The 22,499-nt window shown below is 35.0% G+C and overlaps 3 protein-coding genes across 3 annotated transcripts; 1 reads left to right on the top strand and 2 right to left on the bottom strand.

Annotated features, from left to right (window-relative positions):
• Positions 1-318: 318 nt before the first annotated feature.
• On the bottom strand, positions 319-934 carry LOC110031795 (putative germin-like protein 9-2). The gene has a single exon (XM_020735194.1). The coding sequence runs from the start codon at positions 932-934 to the stop codon at positions 320-322; it is 615 nt and encodes a 204-aa protein (XP_020590853.1). The 3' UTR covers position 319.
• A 12,214-nt stretch (positions 935-13,148) lies between these two features.
• On the bottom strand, positions 13,149-17,923 carry LOC110031576 (putative germin-like protein 9-2). Its single transcript, XM_020734826.1, has 2 exons — positions 17,829-17,923; positions 13,149-13,729 (listed from the first exon to the last, which is right to left on the bottom strand). The coding sequence occupies exons 1-2, from the start codon at positions 17,845-17,847 to the stop codon at positions 13,149-13,151; spliced, it is 600 nt and encodes a 199-aa protein (XP_020590485.1). The 5' UTR covers positions 17,848-17,923.
• A 46-nt stretch (positions 17,924-17,969) lies between these two features.
• LOC110031781 (subtilisin-like protease SBT1.2) lies at positions 17,970-22,216 on the top strand. The gene is made up of 3 exons (XM_020735179.1): positions 17,970-18,406; positions 19,569-20,380; positions 20,867-22,216. Exons 1-3 carry the CDS (start codon positions 18,033-18,035, stop codon positions 21,958-21,960), a joined length of 2,280 nt encoding a protein of 759 aa, XP_020590838.1. The 5' UTR covers positions 17,970-18,032; the 3' UTR covers positions 21,961-22,216.
• The last annotated feature ends 283 nt before the right edge of the window (positions 22,217-22,499 follow it).

The raw sequence follows: 22,499 nt of genomic DNA, 5'->3' as shown, positions 1-22,499 counted from the left end.
CACGAACTCTCTAATGAACTCTTCACGAACAACCAATTTTTTTGACAGCCCTATTCCTTATCTTCTGCATTTATTGTTATTGCCGATGTTGTTATTGTTCTTTGGTTTTCTTAAGTTGACTTTTTTCCAATCTCCATGGCCGTTTCATCTTATTCATATCAATAGTTTTCAACATTAACGATACATAGAAATCTAATAATAAACATTCATGTAAGAGTATACCGCCAGCCCCCTTAAAGATTACATTTTTTTTCTTCAACCCAAATTAAACGTAACAGAACAAACCAATTGAAAAGCAAATCTGAAAACCAACAAATAATCAACTCGAATTAGCTGAAACAAGTTTTCTGATAGTGGCCGCATCAGTTTTAAAGGATTGGGCCAACACCCAATCGAAAATCCCACTCCCAAAAAGGTTTTTGGGCAGAGAGATGGCTCCGGGACTAGCGCTGCCAAAAGCAGATACAGCAACTGCGGGGTATTTGGAGTCGCCATTAACCTGGTAGTGAACAAGCCCTTTGGGGAATACAAATGCGTCGCCGGCATATAACGTCTGAGTGTAGAGCCGATTGGCAGAATCAATCAAGCCAACGTTAACTGTCCCCTGTATGACGAGCAAGAGCTCTGCGGAGCGAGGATGGAAATGGGGTGGGTTGAGGCCGGTGGGGCTGGGGGCGAACTGGAGAACGCTTAGGGAGACGCTTTGGCCGGTGAGGGCGGGGAATTCGGCTTGCGTAGCTTTGGTGAGTTTGAAGGGAACATTATTTGGTTTACTTGTAATGGCGTGTTTGAATCCTGTGAAGGTGAAGAAGGTGGCATTTGGAGTTAGTCCTGGGGGGGTGATGAAGTCGGTGAGGATGTTGGGATCGGCGGCATGAGTTGTGAGGGTGGCGGCGAGAACAGAGAGGAATACTAGGGAGGCTTTTATTGCCATTATGTTTTTTGTTGGGTTATTTGTCTTGGGAGGTTGGGTGGTGCAGTGTGGTGGCATGATGATATATAGGGATTTTTAGAGACTTGGTGCTTGGAAGAAATTCAAGTGGAAACAGATTAGTTTGGGCTAGTAATGCTGTATGCATTGACTTATATATATATTACTAAGCAATGGATTTGTTTATGATTCTTTTTTTATGAGCTTAGATCGAATGAGTACACGCTAGAGGTTAAATCAATGGCAATTGGTGGTAATTGAACCAGTGCTAAAAAGTGACATTGGCAAAGTCAAATTGGGCTGCTACAAACGAGTTTTAAGTAGATGTTTAAGAGATTGAAGTGGTTTGAAGATGTCAAAATGTAATTCATTGTGTGCCATTTGTTTTAAAGCGGTTGTTCCCTCTCTCTCTCTTATATATGTATATATATATATGCCATTTGTTTTAACGCGGTTGTTCCCTCTCTCTCTCTCTCTCTCTCTCTCTCTCTTATATATGTATTTATATATTGAATTCTTTTAGCGTATGTATTGCTCGGGCTCTTAGAACTCTGAATATTAGACATTTGTTAGGAAGGTGCGGAAGACGAGAGTGTTTGTGATTTTCCTCGTTGAATTCTCCATCTTTCCAATGATCACCCCTATAAGAACAGAGGGATAATCTTCCAAGCAATTATTAAAAATGGTGAGAGAGAGATTGATACTGTCCTACTGGGATCTCTTCTCCTTCTACTACTAGAATTCTTCCTACAAAAAGTGCTTACATACAGTTAGAGTACCTCGTGAATTATTATGTCGTTCAGAATCTGTCGTAAATCCATGACTGGTTCGACTGCCGCCTATATATGTGTTCGAGTACAACGACAGTGCAAGACTCTCGTTCCAACTTCACATCCTGTCAATGTAATGAAATAGTTAGAATATATGTTTGATTTATAATATAATTAAAGTAGAAATGAAATCTTATCATCCTCTGCCTGTACTCTATGTGTAGGAGCGCCCCATCAGTGTGTTTGGAGGTTCCCATACCCCTATAGCTGAGTGCCGATTTTGTTTTGCTTGCGCTTTCTTCTTATGATGTTCCAAAGAATTCCAGGACGTAAGTAGTGAGGCAAGAACATCCTCTCTGAGGGACATGGGACACTGCCATGATTTTTGAATATCGCTGAAGATGTCCTAAAGGCGGTTGCTGCCCTTGAGCTCAAAGTTGCGTCGGATGTGGGCTTTGAGCATAGGGTGTCAAGAGAATTGTTACTATAAAATGACATGAATTATATTAGATTGATGAATATACAAACATACCTTGAGATTACCGTAATCAATTTATATCGCAAACTCCTGGAACTAAAGATCCTGAATTGCCATTGAGATCTCCTTTCAGAACAAGTACAGTGATTTGCATTTGCTCCGAAGGATATCCTTAATGGCCTGAATAACTTGTGTCGGGGGGTAGAACCTGAAAAATATAAATGGTTAGTTTTCTACTCAATTTTATTTTTTAAAAAGATTACTTTCAACCTAAAAAAAAGCTTGTGCGTTCCCCATATGCTCAATGTAGTAACTGCTGCCTATTGATTCCTTCCCAGTAGATGCAGCGTGGGCCTCTATCAAACTCATACCTACTGTAGTCACAGTTAGTGGCAATGCTAGCGCTGTAGTGGAGTAGGGGTGGAAGTAGGGGTAGGGGTGGGGTTAGAGGGTGGGTGGCCTCTTTGGACGGACTTCTTCATGATGTACTGCTGTGCTCCACACCCCCTCCCCGAGCGAGGAGGGAGACCGTCCCCGCCTCCAAGTCGTCATTTACAACAAATAAAAAAATTATTTAATTAGTGCAAATAAAAAAATACTATGTAGTAAAATAAAAACATAACAGTAGGCGGCAAACAAAAAATACATACGTAGTAAACAAGTAGTCAAAATTTTAGTATAAAGATTCAAATTAGTAAAACTGAAAATACAAAAATACGCAATAAACTGGACAAAACTTACATGCTAAATAACCAAAGGAAAAACTGTAAAGTGTAGTCTACATACTAGAGGGATTGATGCTTAAAATATTTAAACTTACCCATCTTTCTCAACATCGTTTGATGTGTGACTAAAGGTTGTAGTCAGAATTCCTTCATCAGACACATTGTCAAAGTCGTACTCATCAACGAGAGTAATTTCTTCATGTTTGCCACTAGCATCTTCTAAATTGAACTCTTCATAGATAGAATCGAGTGGAAAACATAGATTTGTCATTTTAATTTCATGAAGAGCAAATTCAATCTTATTTTAAATATTAATGATGACTCTAGCTTTTTTCAATATGACAACCGCCTAGTCATCTATATCTTTTTCTCTATGAGGATATCAAAGATAATAAACTTGTATCGCTTATTTTGCTAGAATGAAATGATCAAATTTAGCATACCTTTTGTTCAGTTTCACTTCTATTATATTATTTGATTGGTTTACGCTTGTTCCAGAATTAGGAATAGGATAGAACCAATTACAGTTATATAAGAATACACATCCTTCAATGGCGCAATGATAAGATAGCTCAACAACTTTTTCGTGAATCTCTTAGTAATCTATCTCGTCGTTCAATTTATTGTTTAATTTAACACAAAAGCTAGGATAAGAAGTCTTTGTCTTCGGACTAGGATCTCGTATGAAATCTGTAACCCTTCACATCGTAAATTTGACAGATTTCACGATGCACATAGGTTCCCAAGTAAGGTCTATTAGGCCCTGATTTGATACTCCATATTTGCAATCATAAATATATTAATACATAAGAAATCACGTGTTAATGAAAATTCACATGTGAGATGAGTAATGAATTTTTCAATTCTAACTCACATGCATTGCAAACTATTGGGGGAATTTATTCTCAATTTTCTTGTTGGTGATTTCTTCTTCAGTTGAATTTAATGAATCCATGAATAAACTATTCACACATTGAAATATTCTTGGATTAGCTCAACATGATATTTCCATATGAAAGAGTGAAAAACTATAATAAAATTTGTCTTACTCAATAAAGGGTTTCACTTCCTCCCAATTGAGAAGAACATAAAGTGGTATTGCTTGACGTTTCTGATCATGAACATAACGTGGTATGCACCTCCCTGATGATTCACCTAATTATTGGAAAGCAAAAAGTGTCGATGAAGGCACAACATCCACTATCTCTTTCATGAAATCTTCTTGCCCGAAATAGGAGTAGGATGTTGTAGTCTCCTACAGTAAATATGTCTCACATATCGATCCTTCTGACCGCATTTTATTCATCATAGTTCTCTTCAGTTTATTCAAAAAAACTAAAAAACAAATGTTATTTAGCACAAATTGACAATATTCTTTATAAATAAGTGATTAACTATATAGTACATGAGTAATTACCTTAAAAATGAATACATCCAGCGGTATTGTACTGAACCTCCAATTAATGCCTTGTTGTGTAAATATATAAGCAAATGCTCCATCGAGTTGAAAAAAATGGGCGGTGCCTCTAGCTAGCGTACGCCATCAAATTTTAAAAGAGTGCAAGAGTTCCCTGAAAAACACACTAATTTCAATCAACAAATTAAGTTCTTCGCTCGGTAAATAGTTTGATGCGGTTGACATCAATTTTTGAAGAAAAATATGGCAGTCGTAGCTTTTTATTCAAATTATTTTTTCTACACCCAAATCAACACAAGGACTCAAATTCTAAGCAAACCCGCTCGAGAATTTTAGTGATTGGAACCAATCACAAATTGTTCTTTGTTGGGATAAAGTAAGAGAATATTTTGCTTTGGTCCTCATGAGCTTGTTGACAGTAGCTGCTTGGATCTCCAACTCCCGCCTTTTGCATGTCTCATTCACATCAAGTCTGGAATTCATGTTATCTTTAGTTTTTCTCTTAACATCCATCACAATGTTGAAGATGTTACCAAAAAAAAAAAAAAAAAAGTGTATGACATTTAGATTGTGTCTGATCATGTTTTCCTTCTAGCAAGACAAATCCCAAAAATGACATTTTTTTCTAGTTATGAGTAACACCAAACACTGATGAACAATGTAAAAAAAGGTCAGGCATTAGTAATATTTGGAATGCCACTAACAATCTGGAGTAAGTCTTCTTTAGATGCTATTGTAGTTGGCACTAATTTCTCAATATTTTTTTTCTTTTGAATGCATTCATGTTCCTTCTGAAGGAATGTTTAGCATTTAGAAACATATAGTGTTTCTCAAATCGTGAATTCTTTCTACCATGCTAAAGTGTAAATGCCTTAGATGAATCCTTGCAATATGGACATGCTAATTTTTTCACGGTGCTCCACCCAGATAACATTTAATATGTAGGAAAATCACTTATTGTCTACATTAATGCTGCTTTCATCAAAAAATTATATTCCATGGAAACGTCAAACGTTATAACGCCTCTTTCTCAAAGAATTTATAGCTCATCTATCAACAACTGCAAATATACATCAATTCTGTCTTTAGGGCTATTAGACCTGATATAATCAGTGTCAGAAAGAAGAAAGACATTGTCATGCACCTCTCAAGTAGGAGATTGTATGTCTAACAATCACTGACTAATAAGAGTAGGGCTATGCATTCTGTATGATGTGAATCCATCATAGCATAAGCCAAGCTACACAGTAAGTGACTCCATAAGAAACTTAGGATATGAGCAATCAAAATATTTATAAGCCTCCTCGTCAGTCAGATGACTCATTGAGTTGATTTTCCCTGATATGTTATGATGTTACGTCATATATCATAGAACTGTATAGCCTCTGAAGATGTGTAATAAGCGATAGATGAAAGAGCCACTTAAACAGAACTTCCTTCTATCTGTTACATTTTCTACTATGAGGTTTGAATCTATGAGAATAACAAAATATGCATCGAGTCTCTATCATGCTAATTTTTTAATAAAGCATACATCTGTTTACACAATAATCAATCTTCTCTGAGACAAAATTTTTAAGTGAATTTGGCTCTTTTAGTACTTCTGCAAAATGATTGAAGCACTGTTAAAGTCAGTTTAATTTTTAGCATTCTTAGCGCTGCATATAACTCAAAATGAGATGTACAACCCTCCCACAATGGCCTTTGAGCAGCATTTAGTAAATCATAAAACTTCAGAGCCTCGGGATTTGGAACCTCTTCCTGTTTTAATTAACTCGATTAATTTTGTCTTGTCCCATCAAAAATCATTTCCTTAAATCTGCTTGATTCAAATCCAGATAGAGGTTCTTTGCTCATTGAAAGAGTAGAGCTGAATGTTGTAGGGTCAAACTCTCATTGTGAAGTCAAAATCCAATAATTAGGCTGAAATTCCCGACTATATAAATTATCTCTCACTTCATCAGACTTTAAGTGTACTCGATTTTTTTGTTTCAAACGTATACACCAAAACCTATCATCTGATATGTAAATTGCAATTTAGATGCATCTACCACAAAGGCCTCGACGTTGTCAAAATCTCCATAGTGATTCTTTTTGTACATAGATAAAGTTGATTATACATCCACTACCTTACTATGTGAATATCCATACAAAAACCTGCAAAATAATAACAATCAACATATCATGTAGTGTAATCAATATTGATGATGATCATTGTTTTATAAGTATAAGTGTACTATGATTTTAGCAATCAAGGTGGGTGACAATATTCTGGCGATAGTAGTCTAAGAAACATAAAACTATGTTACATGTTGTTGAGATGAGAAAGTGAAGGTGGATAAGTGGCTTTATGCTTGAAGACAAATTGAAAATTAAATATTAGACAAGATTAGACAAGTGTAAATGCTGTAGACTTTGATCCAAGTGATTTAAATTAATTTTTTAAAATACTTGTCTAAAATGTAGAAAAAAAGTGCATTATTATATTAAGGTCAATATTATGCATTTTCATTGAGATCTAGAATTCTTACAAAGCACCTATGATTCTATCTCTTTGCTAAAGTACAAACACCTAAGTAATACTAAACATGAATTATTCTCCTCTAATAGTAAAACAAAGACCAAATTTTCAATAGGAGGGGTCTATTGGAGGGTGAGCATCTCAAAGGTCAAAGAAATTAATTCTAAAGGTCATGAATGGGCACAACTAAATTTGTATAAAATACTCTACATAAGGCAATATTTTCTTGTAACATTAAAACCTAAATTATTACTATAACATGGTGCATCCATTATTAATAAGAAATTAAAATACATCTGAATAATTCAAAATAAAGAACTACTACATTCCTCAAATTCTATAAATTGATCTAATTTTTTTTCTTACATTTCTTCAATAGGAATTTTAAAAAATTGATCAAAATCAAATATCTATCAAATCTCAAGAAGAATATTAGGATTTAATAAATGATGGTATTATTGAGACATTGATCAAAATCAAACATGTATCAAATCTCAAAAGGAATATTATACATTTGTGTTTTCTTAATTGAAAATAATATAGTTCTCAAGGTTTATTTAAGGTCCCTCAAAATTTATAAGGGTGTGTTGTTTGGCATGAAATCAAAGAATGACGATGAATCCTACATTATAGAGCATAACTTTAAGTGAAGTTGCTTCAATCCATCTTTTTTGTGAAACATTTAATATAAGAAACTTAAGAAAGTTAGATTTATAGTCTTAAATCTTGCTCCAATAGATAGGAAACAGATGCAGATGGTAAGGTCGATTAGTTTCATGTTGCATATATCTCATTACTCAATTGAATGATTGCAACATTCAAGGGTACAAAATTTTAATATCATTTGCAATTTCATTATTAATAGATCAATCTTTTTATGCAATATATGTAATTCAGATCTCTCACAAATCCAAAATTTAGGTGTCATATGTGTTTCTTGTGGTAGTGAAGTGTTAAACCCTTCACATTTTTTGGAACTTAAAAATATTGAAGAAGAATTAACAAGTATTGGCATACAATTAAGCCAAAGGGGAGATTTTAGGATGGTAAAATTTATAGAAGGCAGAAATAAACATAAAGTTCAAAACAATTTCGAGATGAATATATACCCGGATACATTTCTTAAGTTTCTAGGATTTAGTAAATTCCATAGATATGGATTTACTAAAATTTGAATGGAATTTACAACCAAAATCTGTGGAATTCGGATTTATGAAATTTGTGGCTTTATTTTGTCCAAATTGACCATCTGGTAGGAATTAGGTAATATCCAGGTTAAATTCAACTCTAATCCGTTACCAGATTGTCATTTAGTAAATTCGAGATGAGCAAAGAGAAATAATGTCCTGAACAAGTTTCATGCAATGCTCTCAAACACCTTCAAATGAGAGATAATTAGCTTTCTCTCTATCTAAGCAACTTGAGGCGTCAAATAATGTAAACTTGAAGTTGTGAACCAATTGAGAATATAGACAGTACATGTCGATGTATTGGCCCAAAATTCCTTGGGCATATTCTTGCTTTAAATCTTGCTTTGAGCCATATTAAGATTAATGCAATTTTTTTTCTTTACAACATTTTGTTTTGGTGAAAAAAATGTTTTTAGTTGATGTCACATGTCATGCTCTTTACGATAATCTTCAAATAATTTAGAAGTAAATTCACTGTCTTGATCTGATTGGATAGTTTTTACTGAATTACCACTTTCATTCTCCACACTTACCTTGATTTTCTTAAAAATGATAAAAGCTTCTAATTTTTATTTCAAAAATTATACCCTAGTTTTTCTTATATGTCATCAACAATGGTAAGAAAATAGTGATGCTTATCAAAGGATATTGGAACAACAGGTCCGATATACAACTATGTGAATTAATTGAGGAGGTTTCTACGGCCTAAAGCTTGTTTCATTATATATATATCCTTCACAAATTTGATTTGGTTGATTGATATTTGACAACCCATTTAGAATTCTTTTTCATTAGATATTATTTAAATCTCCAAAAATTAAATGTTTGAGCCTCGTATGCCAAATCCATGATGAATATTTTATAAAAGTCTTTAAGCATTCTATTATTTCATTCTTTATATTGAGGTTAAACATTATATTACTTGTCATCTCCACTTGTAGTAAGCTTTTTGATACACCTTAAGATTACATATTTTTAATATACATTTAATGTTATACATTTAATGTAGATTACATATTTTTAATATACATTTAATGTTCATTTTATGCATATTTTTTATAATATTGCACTTTAAAGGAATGTATTTTTCATGTTTTTAGTTTCAGATACAAGAAATGGATCTTTAGAGAAAATGAGGGCAAAATGGAGCAAAATGACACAACATCATATGGTGTCATAGCGCTAGCTATCCACTGTTATGGACGTCATAGCGCTAGAAATGGTTTCTCTAGAAGATGCAATGAATTTGGACAAATTTTGAAGGGCTCCTTGAAGTAACCCTTAATTATTTTCAGAGTTCTATTAAATGGGGCCATTGATTATTCAAAACTGAGGCTTTGAAGAGGAATTTTGGAGGCTCTAGAGGGTGTGTGAGTTCTTAGTGGTGAGAGTGTATGTAAAAGTTTGTGAGTCTTTGATTTTGTAAGAAGAGTTTGGAGATTGCTTGAAGAAAACTTCAGGAATTGTTTGGGGAGAAGACATAAGATAAGTATTTTGTATTTGTGTTTGAGTTTTTGTTGTTAATACTTGACTTTCAATACAAACATGTGTTTTTGTTTTTTCTCCATGAATTCTGGGTAATTTTTGTTTCTTTCTCCTTACATATGGGAATTAATCATGTGGGATGAAAACGATTTAAAGATTTCTTTTTATTTTTAAATATGTGATGATATTTTCACCAGTTCTTAATTTACTTTACAAACTGGTCATTTGTGATGTTAAAATCTGTTGCGAAACATAATGACCCAGGAGGGCTATGATTTCACTCAACTTGTGAGTACCTCACTTAACTTTGGATAGATTCGTCACAATTATCTGAGGGGAAGTGCAAATAGATAGAGAGATAAGTTTTGATGGGTGTAGAATTGATGTTTCTAGAATGACATGCTAGATTCTTTCGTCAATTCGATCTTGAGTTTGGATCTAAGGGTCCCTAGTAAGTCCTATAGAGAATGCACAACGGGTATCTAGAAGTGAAAGGCTAGATCCTACTCAGCACTACTACACAAGCTGGAACAAACTTAAGGTTAGCCAATGTTTTTTGCTTGCACCAAGAGGGGATAAAGAATATGTATGATCCTATTCGTCACAGTGCATCATTTCATATTTTTAATCATTCAATTCCTACACTGATTAAGATCTCCTTGCAAAGGGAAAGATCTTTTCTTAATATTTGAATTCTTTTAAACTTTATTAGTATTTTAATTTTTTTTAGTCTTTTAAACTTTATTAGACTTTTAAACTTTGTTCTTACTTTCTGCTTAAATTTAGATTGCACATAAATTTAGCTTTAATTCTTTACAATTATTTCGACAACATTCTCCTATTATTTTTATCTGCAGTTTAGATGGAAGTTTTTCTTAAGTCATTACTAAAAAGTTATAGCTTTTCTTGTGGGTTCGATACTGGGGTTTTTAAAGAAAATCTTCTATTACCTGAGACGATACGTATACTTGCGTAGTACCTCTAGCGTGAATGCTTATTATTTATTTTCTAAATCATTTTATTTATTCACACTAGCCGCTAAATATAATTTGAGCCAAATTTTTGACAATCTCTTGGAATACAAATATATGCGTAATTGCGCGTCGATCACTTTTCATCATTTATATGAATATCAAATCCAATTTCAAGTAATTGTCCTAAACTTGAAATATTACTCATTGTATCTGGAACATAGTAAACATCAAAATACATTGATGACTTCTATCTTTAAGAGGAATAAGGATTTTATCATTTGCTTTCACTAGAACTTTTGAAGAATTGTCAAAATAAATTTGACTCTTCATTACCTCCATTTCTACGAACATGTCTTTATTTTCACACATATGATAACTTGCTCCGATATCTAAGTATCAATTATTTCGCTTTCCTTGTTTTTTTTCCCTTGTAATAAAACATGTCGCTCTTTCATTTTTAGATCCATGTTAGCTTCTTCTTTATTATAATGACATCTGAAAGTGTAATGACCAACCCTTTTGTAAATATAACAATAAACATAAAATGTTTTGTACTATGTCACCTTGGCTCGTTCTTTCAGCTTTCATTTCTTGAGATTTGACTATTTTCATTATTTTATTTAATATCCTCCATGTCCATATCCTCATACTCTTCAAAAAACACGATCTCGACCACGACCGCGACTATAACTTTGCCCATGGACTTTTTGAGCACTTGAATTATCATCAATTTTAGAGTCTTCACTTGCACTCATTAATGTAAGCTTTGATCGGAGAATTTGCTCAATAGTATCATATTTTTTTATCATTCTTTCTTTGCTTGTAAGCCATTAAATATCTCATAATTTCATTAAGGTCGTAGTTGTTGTGAAAAAATCGACGGTAGTAAAGGCGAAAAACAGATCAAAAAAATTACACCAGAAATAAAAAGGACGACACAAGATTTATGTGGTTCGGCAAACTGTCTACGTCCACGGAGTTGTAGAGAATTTTATTAGCTTGAGGAATACACCGTCGACCACGTCGACTTACAAGAAACTCTCTCTCCTCTCTCCCTCTCCTCTCTCTTCTCTCCTCTTTCCTCTCTCCTCACTTTTTTGCCGAGAGCTTACAGGAAGAAGAAAAAAGAACAAACAAAGGAGCAGCCACCTTCCTTTGAGCTTCACGTCGCAGGAATTAAAAAGGAGAAGCTTCATGCGATAAACTAGAATCTGTAGTCTGTTTGATTCCAGCCATGCCTATTTAACCTCCTTAATTCAACCCATTAAAGGAAAACCGTAAATCCCATTAAGGTAAAACCTTAATCCCATTAACATAATGCTTTCTATGATGGGAAATCTGAGGAGGCAGGAAGAGCATATGGAAAGCACCAAAAGCGGCAAGCAATTAACAAAAAAACAAATGTTATGAATTAAATACAAATTTAAATATATTCCTAGATGTGAAACTGTCTAAAAAAAGTGTAGTGGACCGGGCTCCACATAACCCAACAGTAGTCTCTAAACACTTAGCTTCCTCAATAACTACTACAACGTGCTCAAATTTATCATTCGCCAAATGCAAATTTTTTTCAATCAATCTAACAAATTTTAAATTTTCTTCATATATTCATAGTTGATTGATAACAGTCATAGCTCTTGTGAAATAATCCTCTACATTTTCTATTTACTTCATTTGAAATGCTTAGAACTCAACTTAAAGTGTTTCAAGACGAACATTACTTACCTTGTTTATGCCTTTATAAGCAATTTGAAGTATTTCCTATTCTTTCTTAGATGTGGATGCGTGAGTCACTTTCTCAAAATATGCCTCCTCTAAGGCTTGATAAATGAATAAGAGGGCTTCATTGTCCTTCTTCCCATTTTCTTTCAACAAATCACTTTGGGCTGTTGGTAATGTTGCATCTTGTGGCACGATATATCCTTTTTCAATTATCTCTTAAATATCCTTGGAACCAAACAATACCTTCAAATGAAGACTCCAGTTCTCGTAATCCTTCTTTGTAAGACGCGACAATTGTAGATTCAAACCACTTGCTATCTTGTAACAATGTTGGCTTTGATACCAATTTGATAAAACAAATATATATGAGGAGAATATAAATGGATGTTTGAGAAATTTGTGCGGACAACAAAATAAAATAAACTTTACTATTATTCATTTATACTCAAAATGACAAGACTAAAGACCAATTTTTATTTATAAATAGATCATTCTAAAAAAATTTCATATACTACAAGAATCTAGAAAAGTCCACAATCAAGTTTTCAAGATTCTAATAGATGTGGAATACTAAATGACACTTTAGTAAATACATTCTAGATATTCATAATATTTAATAATTTTGATTTAATTCCAAAGAAAGGCTTATAATGATTCTAGAGAGGCCTGACAATATAACCAAACAAATCTAAACCTCCAATCATAATTATTACATCATCATAAGAGTATAAGTACTATAGCCAGATTGAATCTCTTCAAACTGATAAAACAGAAGCATATAACAGCACTCTTCTTTTATTACTTCTTATTGTAGCAAACCAATCAACAGTATTACAAAAAACAACAACAACATAAACAACATAGATAATATAAATTTAAAAGTTGCACATGCAACTCCCATAAATAGAACCTGATGACATATAACTCGACATAAATTAACCCAAATTAGCTGAAACAAGTTTGCTGATGGTTTCCACATCAGTTTTAAAGGATTGGGCCAACACCCAGTTGGGAATCCCACTACCAAAAATGTTTTTGGGTAAAACAATGGCTCCAGGATTAACACTGCCAAAAGCTGCAACAGCAACTGCAGGGTATTTGGAGTCCCCATTAACCTGGAAGTGAACAAGTCCTTTGGGGAATATAAATGCATCTCCGGCATATAACGTCTGAGTGTAGAGTTCATTAGCAGAATCAATCAAGCCAACCTTAACCACCCCCTGTATGACAAGTAACAGCTCTGCAGAGCGAGGATGGATATGGGGTGGGTTGATTCCGGTGGGACTGGGCTCATACTGGAGAACAGCCAAGGAGACGCTTTGGCCTGCGAGAGCAGGGAATTCTGATTCTGTAGCTTTCGTCACCTTGAAGGGAACACCATTTGGTCCACCTGTAATGGCTTCTTTGAACCCTGTAAAGGTGAAGAATTTGGCATCTGGATTAACGCCAGGAGGAGTAATGAAGTCGGTGAGGATGTCGGGATCAGCAGCATGAACCGTGAGGCTGGCTGAGAGAACTGCAATGAGCAGAAGGCAGGATCTCATTGTCATTTTTTTTAAAATTAAATTTTTGCTTAGGAATTTGCTTGGTGAATTGTGAAGGAGATGGGGAGGGGGTATATATATACTTTTTGGAGTTTTGGAGACCTGGTGCATGGCAAAAAATTCTAATGAAAGAAGAATTGAATGGGTTATATTGATTATTTAGTCTAGCTGGCCGGCATGAGGCTTTCCTCCCTTAACTGTTATTCCAAGCTATTCTTTGTTGTATTCATGGACTTTCCTTTTTTTTTTTTCATGTGATTTAATCAATGATATTTTAAAGATTTTTTGTGGAGTTGTGCTTAGGTCCAAGGCACCTGTTGAAGGCTAAATCAATGTGCAATTTGCTGTGGTAATTGGACTAGTGCTGAAATGTCTGAATTGGCTAAATTAAATAGAATGATTCAAACGAGTTTACGACTTAGGTGAATTTTTAAAACTTATAAATCAGAGGTTGAAATATGTAAGAGGTAATTCTCTTCTCTCTATATAAATACATGCGCGCGAGCGCACAAAAACGTACGTATATAGACAGACATGCATACATAGATACATACAGACAGACAGACAGACAGACAAAAATATATACATAGATACGAACATACATACAAAAAGACTTATATACATAGATACATACAAACAAACAAGCAAATAAACAAACAAACATATAGATACATAACATACATACACGCATATATAAATCCATGCATACATACATACATATATACATACATACATATATAAATGCATGCATGCATACATACATATATACATACTTGCATGCATGCATGCATGCATGCATGCATACATACATCAAAATCAAAGCATATGGAAATTAGTTCCACCCAAAAATCAAAATCCTACAATTAAAATGGATTTTCCACACCAATTATCACTCAGATGATTTGGTAGATAAATATAAAACATGATTAGTTGCTCAGGGGTTTGGTCAAGAGTATGATTAGTATTGTTGCAAAAAATTTCACCATAAGATAATATTGCTGACCATTGGCATTCACCACAATTGAAAAATACAATTAGATGGCATAACATATAGGAAGTAACCTCCACGGTTCCAAGATGCTTAATCTCCTACACACACTTCTACTATTTATGCAAAGTTATCTATGATCTAAAACAAACATATCAACAATGGTTTTCAACCTTTTCAGGCCATCTCAAATAACAAGACTCAATCAAATTATAATAGCCTCATCCTTATTTCTTCACTTCAATGAAAACAAACACACTTTTTAACTCATTTATGTTGATGACATCTAAAGTACTGGAAATGAAGACACGTACATTACCACACTCATTCAAAATCCTCATCAACGCTTTCAAATGTAGAACCTAGGAACTGTATCTACATTACTGCGCATTCAAGTTCGCACAACCAAAATATGATTATTTCTAAATCAATCTCAATATATCAACGCTCTTCTTCACAAATTTGGAATGGATACTCGTAAGCTAATTCCAAAACATCTTCCTATGAAAGCCTAAAGAAAATTCCACCTCAAAGAACCATCCTCAGATTCTGAACTCCACCACAGACTAGTTGGAGCTCTTCAATAATTTCATAAGACACCCAAATATTGCTTATGTAGTAAATCAAGCATGTCAACATATGGAAGAGCCAAAACAGTAACATTTCCAACTAATTAAACACATACTCAATACTTACAAAGGACAATAACACATGGTATTTCTCTCACCAGACAAAATTTGTAGCTAAAGTCATTTTCTGACTCTAATTTGGTAGATGATCCAGTTGATTGTCACTCTATCATGAGATATTGTGGCTATCTTAGGAATAGTCTAGTCTTGTAAGAAGTTTAGAAGCAAATGATGGTAGCAGGATCTTCTATTGACGCGAAATATTATGCCCTCGTAGAATTGTTGCACACAATTTAGCTACAAAAACTTCTCTCGAGTCTCTCCAATAACAAACCTACCCCAGTTTACTGCGGTCACATTTCTACAGTAATTATCACTACAAATAACATTTTTTACACCCAAACTAAATACATTAAAATATATTTTCACTCTATTTGGGATCACATCTAAAACAAAAGAATCATAGTTAACAACATTGCACCATAGGATCAAGTGGCAGATATACTTATCAAAAGCCTATCTAGTATCAAATGTCATAAATTTAGAGATAAATTAACAATCCAAGCACTGGATTCTTAATTTGAGGGGTACTGTCGGCACATGGAAAATTATCTCATCCAAATGGTGTTAAGATCATAGCAAAGTTTATATTTTTTTTTGCATTTATGAGTTGTATATGCAAGTGCCTACAAAACTACCTACTCTATATATAATAAGATGCTTAATGTAATCAGTGATACTTGGATATACCTCAAGAACTCTTCTACCAACATCTTTCTCCTATTCTTTCGTATGTCCTTTTTGCTACTTTTATAAGTCCTATTGCTGTACATGATGTTGAAGTTGTCTCAATCAATTAGATTAGCTCTACGATATTAAATAAAATTTGTGAATGTTTTAACTTAATAAATTAGAGACTGAATTGTTTTGGGTATGTCAAACTTAAATTCATTACTCTTATGTCAATGCACTCTTCTTGAGGAAAACAATTTAAAATCTTCATAAGAAATTTTGTGTGAATTTAAGCAAAATTTTCATGAGAAGTATTGCTATTAATATGAATAATTTTCATAGGCACCTAAATTTGTGCCTCAGAGTTCCTTAATTTGAATCTTTTTTTGTCAAGTTTGTAGTCAAATAACCAAAGTTTATTATACATGCCAATCGGTAGACTTGGTTGATCAATTTTATCTACTTCTAACCAGTAGAAGACAGGACGATGGGTAGTGTCTACACATCTAATTAGCTACCCAACTAGGGGTGTAAACGAGCTGAGTCGAGCTCGAGCCAATCTTAGCTTGAGGTTGAGCTTGATTAATCTTTTGGAGTTCATGTTCGATCTCGAGCTTAAGTCTACGAGTTCAAGCAAGTTCATGAGTCGGCTTGTTAGTGTTATAATAAAATGACAAATATAATGAAAAATTAAGAGAAAAATAATAAGAAATCACTTAATATAAAATACAAAATATTTTTTAAAACCTTTTTAATACTTATAAAGTCTTCAAATTTAATATATTTTGAGTATATTTTATATTAATAATTTTTTAAACGAGCTGGTTCACGAGCTAAATAGTCGAGTCAGGGCTATCTTGAGCTTGGCTTGTTAGTCTAATGAGCTCAGTTTATGAGCCAATTATTAAGCCTAGCTCGAGCTAGCTCATGAGTTGACTTGACTCACTGACACCCCCATTCCCAACAACATAAACAGAGTCGCTTGCTCTCCAACTATACACCAGCCTAGAATCTGATAGCTCTGTTGATCAGTCGCGCCTACAAGATCCATCCGTCTGGCAAAACCCGACGAAGCCCTAATAAGCCCAATCAACCAAACCCGAGAGCAGTAAGGTCCTAGGCTCACAAAAGCGAGATACCTAGAATAACCTGCATAGTATTTACTCAAGTAGTGTCATAAACATAATGTCACCTATTGCACTCCCTTTGTACATAAATGGGGGGTCTTTTTAAGAAAAAGAATTTACACAATTCTCTTATTCTACTAGTCATTAATGCACACTTTTTCTTCTATGTCTCTCTCATGTACTACGCTTTATTCCTCGGGTGCGATTCACAGAACAAATTCAGATTTAACAATTAAGATCATAAATTTAAGATGTTTTATTATTTATTTCTCAATATAAATGAAGTTCGATGAATTATTTTTCTCAAGAAAGGTGCTTGTATGTCATCGACAAGCTTTGGCAAGTTGTATTCGTTGTAATGTTCTAATGTCAATTTTCATTTTCTGCTACATTATGTTTAGTTTCATGCACATAAATCTGGTCATTTATATTTCTTCCCTCCATCACTAAAAATGGAGCAAATATTACTTGGACGATTGTACCTCCAAACGATGGTTCATAGGAACCGCTCCACCATATATAGTAGCATGACCACATCCGAACCATCGTCTAGACATACAATCAACCTCACCTAATATTTTCTCTAAGAACATACCCCTTGGATGCTTTTCCATGTGATGTCACCATTATGAAAGATAATTAGCATGAAGCCATATGCTCCATTTCTTCTAGGAAGCTTCCTCATCAACAGTCCTGTATAATTCAACCACAATTGCAATAGTCATACACAGCTATAAATGTTCCTTCTGTTACATCTTATGCTGTTACACATCTTAGTCTTTCATGACCTCTCACCCAAATGATGAACCGCATCCCAATCCTCTTTTTTTTTCTTCTTCTTCTTTTACTTCTTCAATGTAGTGACTCTCAGCTTCTCCCCATAGTCGAAGTACATGATCGCCATGAAAGAGATGTGTACATCATCGACGTGGAGAGACATGAACAGCACCAGCTCCTCAGCGACGGCGATCTTGAGAGCTTTCACCTCTCCTTCCTCCCAAACTCCACTCTTGACTCCGGTGAACCGCGGCTGCTATATTCCTACCGCCATGTCCTAAGCGGTTTCGCCGCCCGCCTCACTCCAGGAGAGTTGGAGACTGTCAGGTCCAAGCCAAGCTTCCTCTTTGCACAGCGCGACCGCCATTATCCGGTTGGGACAACCTACACACCCAAGTATATGGAAACTTATTCTCTTGATTTTTGTTTATCAGATATATCAAAATGTTGACTTTAGTAGGAAGGAGTGTTTATGTTCAACATTAATATATATTTTTAAGGGGAATTTACATACAGAGCAACAAATCTTCTAGTTTTACAAACGGAACGCCCAATTCACATTTTTCAACAGTGGAACATTGAAATCCACATTTCAGGCATAACTAAGATGCTGCTTTTGTGAAAATCAAAATTTTTATGTAAGATACATAAATGCATATGAATTGGGTTCTATGCATGTAAATTTCCAAATTTTAAAATAGTAAACATGACATTACATTTAGAGAAAATATTATGTGAGGCATAGTTAGAGCTGTCAAAAGGGCTTGTTGTTCTCGAACAACTCGTGTTCGGCTCGTTAAGAAGTTAAAGAGTAATACGAATAAAAATTTGTTCGTTCTTGATCAGCTCGTTTTAGCTCGAAATAATACTCATTAATTATATATATATATATTAATTATTCTCTTTAGATGAAGATTGTTTGAGTCACCCTTTTGTCAGATCCTTAAGATTCTCTTTTCGCTTTAATGATATTCCCTGATGTGTAGGATGCTCTATATATTGATGAGTGAAGTTTCTAAAAAATTTAGTTGACTTCAAGACTATAGAGATTTATAATCAATTAAAGTATTAATTATGAAAATAGAATAAAAATTATCAAAATAGATTAAAATGATGTTTTAATATAAATAATAATTTTTAAATTTTAAATATTGCTCTAATCTTTAACATCTTATGGCTATGTGATTAGTGTTATCAAAACGACTCTTTGTTCGTGAATAATTCACGTTCGGCTCGCTAAGCAAACGAGTCGAACACAAGCACATTTTTTAGCTCGAAATATAACAAGGCGAACACGAGCAGAGCCTGGGTTCGCTGGTGTTCGGCTTGTTTACACCCCTAGGCACAGCATATTTCGGATGACGATTTGAATATGGCCAAGCCTCCATCTATCACACGACGGCCCATCAAACCTTCATTCTAATTTATGATCGCCTCGATTAATATTTACTCTTCCATTTAATGAAAATCTGTATGTGTTTTAATATTGGACAAACAAAAATACATTTTGATCCATTAGATGTGGCAATTAATTTAGTTCTCATATGCACTTTTATAGATACCTTGGCTTAACAACAAGTGGCGTATGGGAATCCACGATGATGGGCCAAAGTATAATTATCGGTGTAATAGACAGTGGCATAAAGTCCAATCATCCTTCATTCGACGATACCAATATGCCACCACCACCACCTCCCACAAAATGGAAGGGCAGTTGCTCCTACACCGGCTTCCATTGCAACAATAAGATCATCGGAGCCAAGGCCTTTCGTGGTGGCTTTAACCCTTCCCCTGAAGACACTGATGGACATGGAACACATGTGGCAAGCATTGCAGCCGGAACCTTTGTCAGAAACGCAAACGTTCTCGGAATGGCAAGTGGTGGCCCAGCATCTGGCATGGCACCCATGGCTCATCTCTCCATTTACAAAGTTTGCTTTCCAAGATGTGCTGAAACTGACACATACGCAGCAATTGATCAGGCAATAAAAGATGGGGTGGATATAATCTCAATGTCTATTACTGGAGGGCGGAATTATAAGTTCTACAAAGATTCAGTTTCTCGAGGCTCTATAGCTGCCATCCAACATGGGATTGTTCCTGTCACAATAGCAGGAAATGATGGGCCTAATGCGGATACGCTTAGCCATAGTGCTCCATGGATGCTGGTAGTTGGTGCTTCTACTACTGACAGAAGAATAGAATCTGTTGTAGAGCTTGGTGATGGAAAATCATTCATTGGAGAGTCAGCGTACCAGCCGAAGTTGTGGGATTCAAGTATCATGTGGCCGCTTGAATATCCTGGAGTGTATGCTCGTCTCCCAGGCCGTTGTTGTGTGCCTAGTGCATTGGCTAGTTTAAACTTAAGAGGTAAATTAGTGATAATACCATCATAAATTCAAATCACTTATCCGATGCATCATAACTCGCGGCGTAATCTAATGATAAGTTGGTAGGACATTTACTTGTCAGTTGTTAGTCCCCTCTGGTCTGGAGTTCGATTTCTCCAGAGTATAGAGTGTGGTACTCAAATTCTTAGCCACATGAAGGATGACCGGAGCTCATATAATAGCCTCCGGCCATTTCTTTATGAATTAAAAAAAAAAATCTGAGATGCATCGTTGAGTGCAAAATTTTATCATTAGAGAATTAAGTAATCTATTATTTTTTCAATTAATATGAACTCATGCATGTGTATTGACATTGTGTTGGATGTGTAACTATTTAGCTCACATATAATATACTAAAATAAACAGTAATATCTTGGGTCAAGACTTCAATAATAATAATAATAATAATAATATAATTATTATCAAAATTTGTCTTTTTAAACTCAAAATAAATGTCTCATCTCAGGTAAAATTGTGATTTGCGAGTCGTGCATAGTTAAAGATGAGGTAAAGGGACAGGCTGTATATAAAGCTGGTGGAGAGGGAATGATTATAATGAACCAGCCTGTCCAAGGGCGCACCACTTCTTCTTCTGCCAACGTGCTCCCTGCATCAAGCGTAGATTACCATGCCAGATTAGAAATTTCAGAATACTTCTTCAAAGACCAAACCAATGCATCTGCAGCCATACACTTCCAAGGAACCAAATTTGGATCAACTCCCTCCCCTACCGTAGCATCCTTCTCCTCTCGTGGCCCAACCAACATAAATGGTGGGATCATTAAACCTGACGTGCTTGCGCCTGGTGTGAACATCCTAGCTGCCTGGCACACAGATGTTGGCCCAAACCCAAACCCATTGGCTACCCACACCTTCAACTTTGATAGTGGCACCTCCATGGCCGCACCGCATGTGGCAGGTATTGTGGCATTGATGAGGACCAAACACCATAGGTGGACTCCAGCAGAGATCATATCAGCAATTGTGACAACCGCAAATGACTCATGGACAGCTGCAGGGGATCTTATTGTTGATGATAACACCTATGACACTGCAGGTATATATGCCACGGGGGCAGGGATGGTGTGCCCGATCAAGGCCATGGATCCGGGGCTAGTGTTTGGGCTTACCTTTGAAGATTATGTTGAATATATTTGTGGGCTTGGGTACAGTGATAGGGAGGTGGCAATGACAGTGGGAAAGCCAATGAGTTGTAGCAGGGTCAAACATCTCACTACGACAGAACTTAATTATCCATCGATAGTGATAAAATTGACACAAATGGAGATGAGTCAAAAGGTGACAAGGACAGCAAAGAATGTGGGAGATGTGAGAGAGGAATACACGGCTGAGATTACAGAGCCAGAAGGAGTGACAATAAATCTTTCAACTTACAAACTTAAATTTACAAGGGTGGACCAGGAGGTGAGTTATGATATACATTTCGCATTAAATGGGGATTTTCCGAGCCTGAGAAGTGACATGATAAGACGAGGGAAAATTAAGTGGGATTCAGGGAAGCATATTGTGACCACACCAATTGCTGTTATGTTCAAATAAAGGATTTGTTCAGGCATATGCTAAGCATGATATAAATGTGAGAAGGTGTTTAGCACAAAAAGGTTAGCATAAATCAAAGACGTGTCCTTTTCAGAAACACAAATAATTTACTTGATCTTCATACGCCACTTAAGCTCTTACAATTGATAGGACTAACCTTGAGGATTCTTTGAGCTCTACATGACTTATTTCAAAGTCTATTTTTTTGTAATTCGTGTAGCACAACATGCAACAACATACGCCTCAATCAATTTTTCCTGCGTATATCTATATATTATTATTCTTGTTTTATGCAAATCAATATGCAAAACAAGGGAGATCACTCCATCTCCCTTGTTATGGATTAAGTCCTCATCGTCTTTGTTTTTTCGTTATCTTGTGTCAATGAGATCTAAGACCAAAATTTCTAATAAAATGAAAACTCAAACACCTACTAATAGATTTAGTAGAAGAAATCAAAATCTAGTTAACCATTGCATTATCGATGGAGGAGTTCATTCAATAGATAAAAAACACTACTCAAATGACTTTTCACTATT

This window comes from Phalaenopsis equestris, unplaced genomic scaffold (genome assembly GCF_001263595.1).
Source record: "Phalaenopsis equestris unplaced genomic scaffold, ASM126359v1 Scaffold000840, whole genome shotgun sequence".
NCBI lineage: Eukaryota > Viridiplantae > Streptophyta > Magnoliopsida > Asparagales > Orchidaceae > Phalaenopsis > Phalaenopsis equestris.
This window is presented reverse-complemented; position numbering and strand designations above follow the sequence as displayed.

Coding starts and splice junctions, on each gene's coding strand:
- LOC110031795 (XM_020735194.1), bottom strand. CDS start 934: ATGGCAATAAAAGCCTCCCTAGTATTCCTCTCTGTTCTCGCCGCCACC.
- LOC110031781 (XM_020735179.1), top strand. CDS start 18,033: ATGATGAACCGCATCCCAATCCTCTTTTTTTTTCTTCTTCTTCTTTTA. Junction 18,407..19,568: donor GGGACAACCTACACACCCAA/GTATATGGAAAC, acceptor GCACTTTTATAG/ATACCTTGGCTTAACAACAA. Junction 20,381..20,866: donor GGCTAGTTTAAACTTAAGAG/GTAAATTAGTGA, acceptor GTCTCATCTCAG/GTAAAATTGTGATTTGCGAG.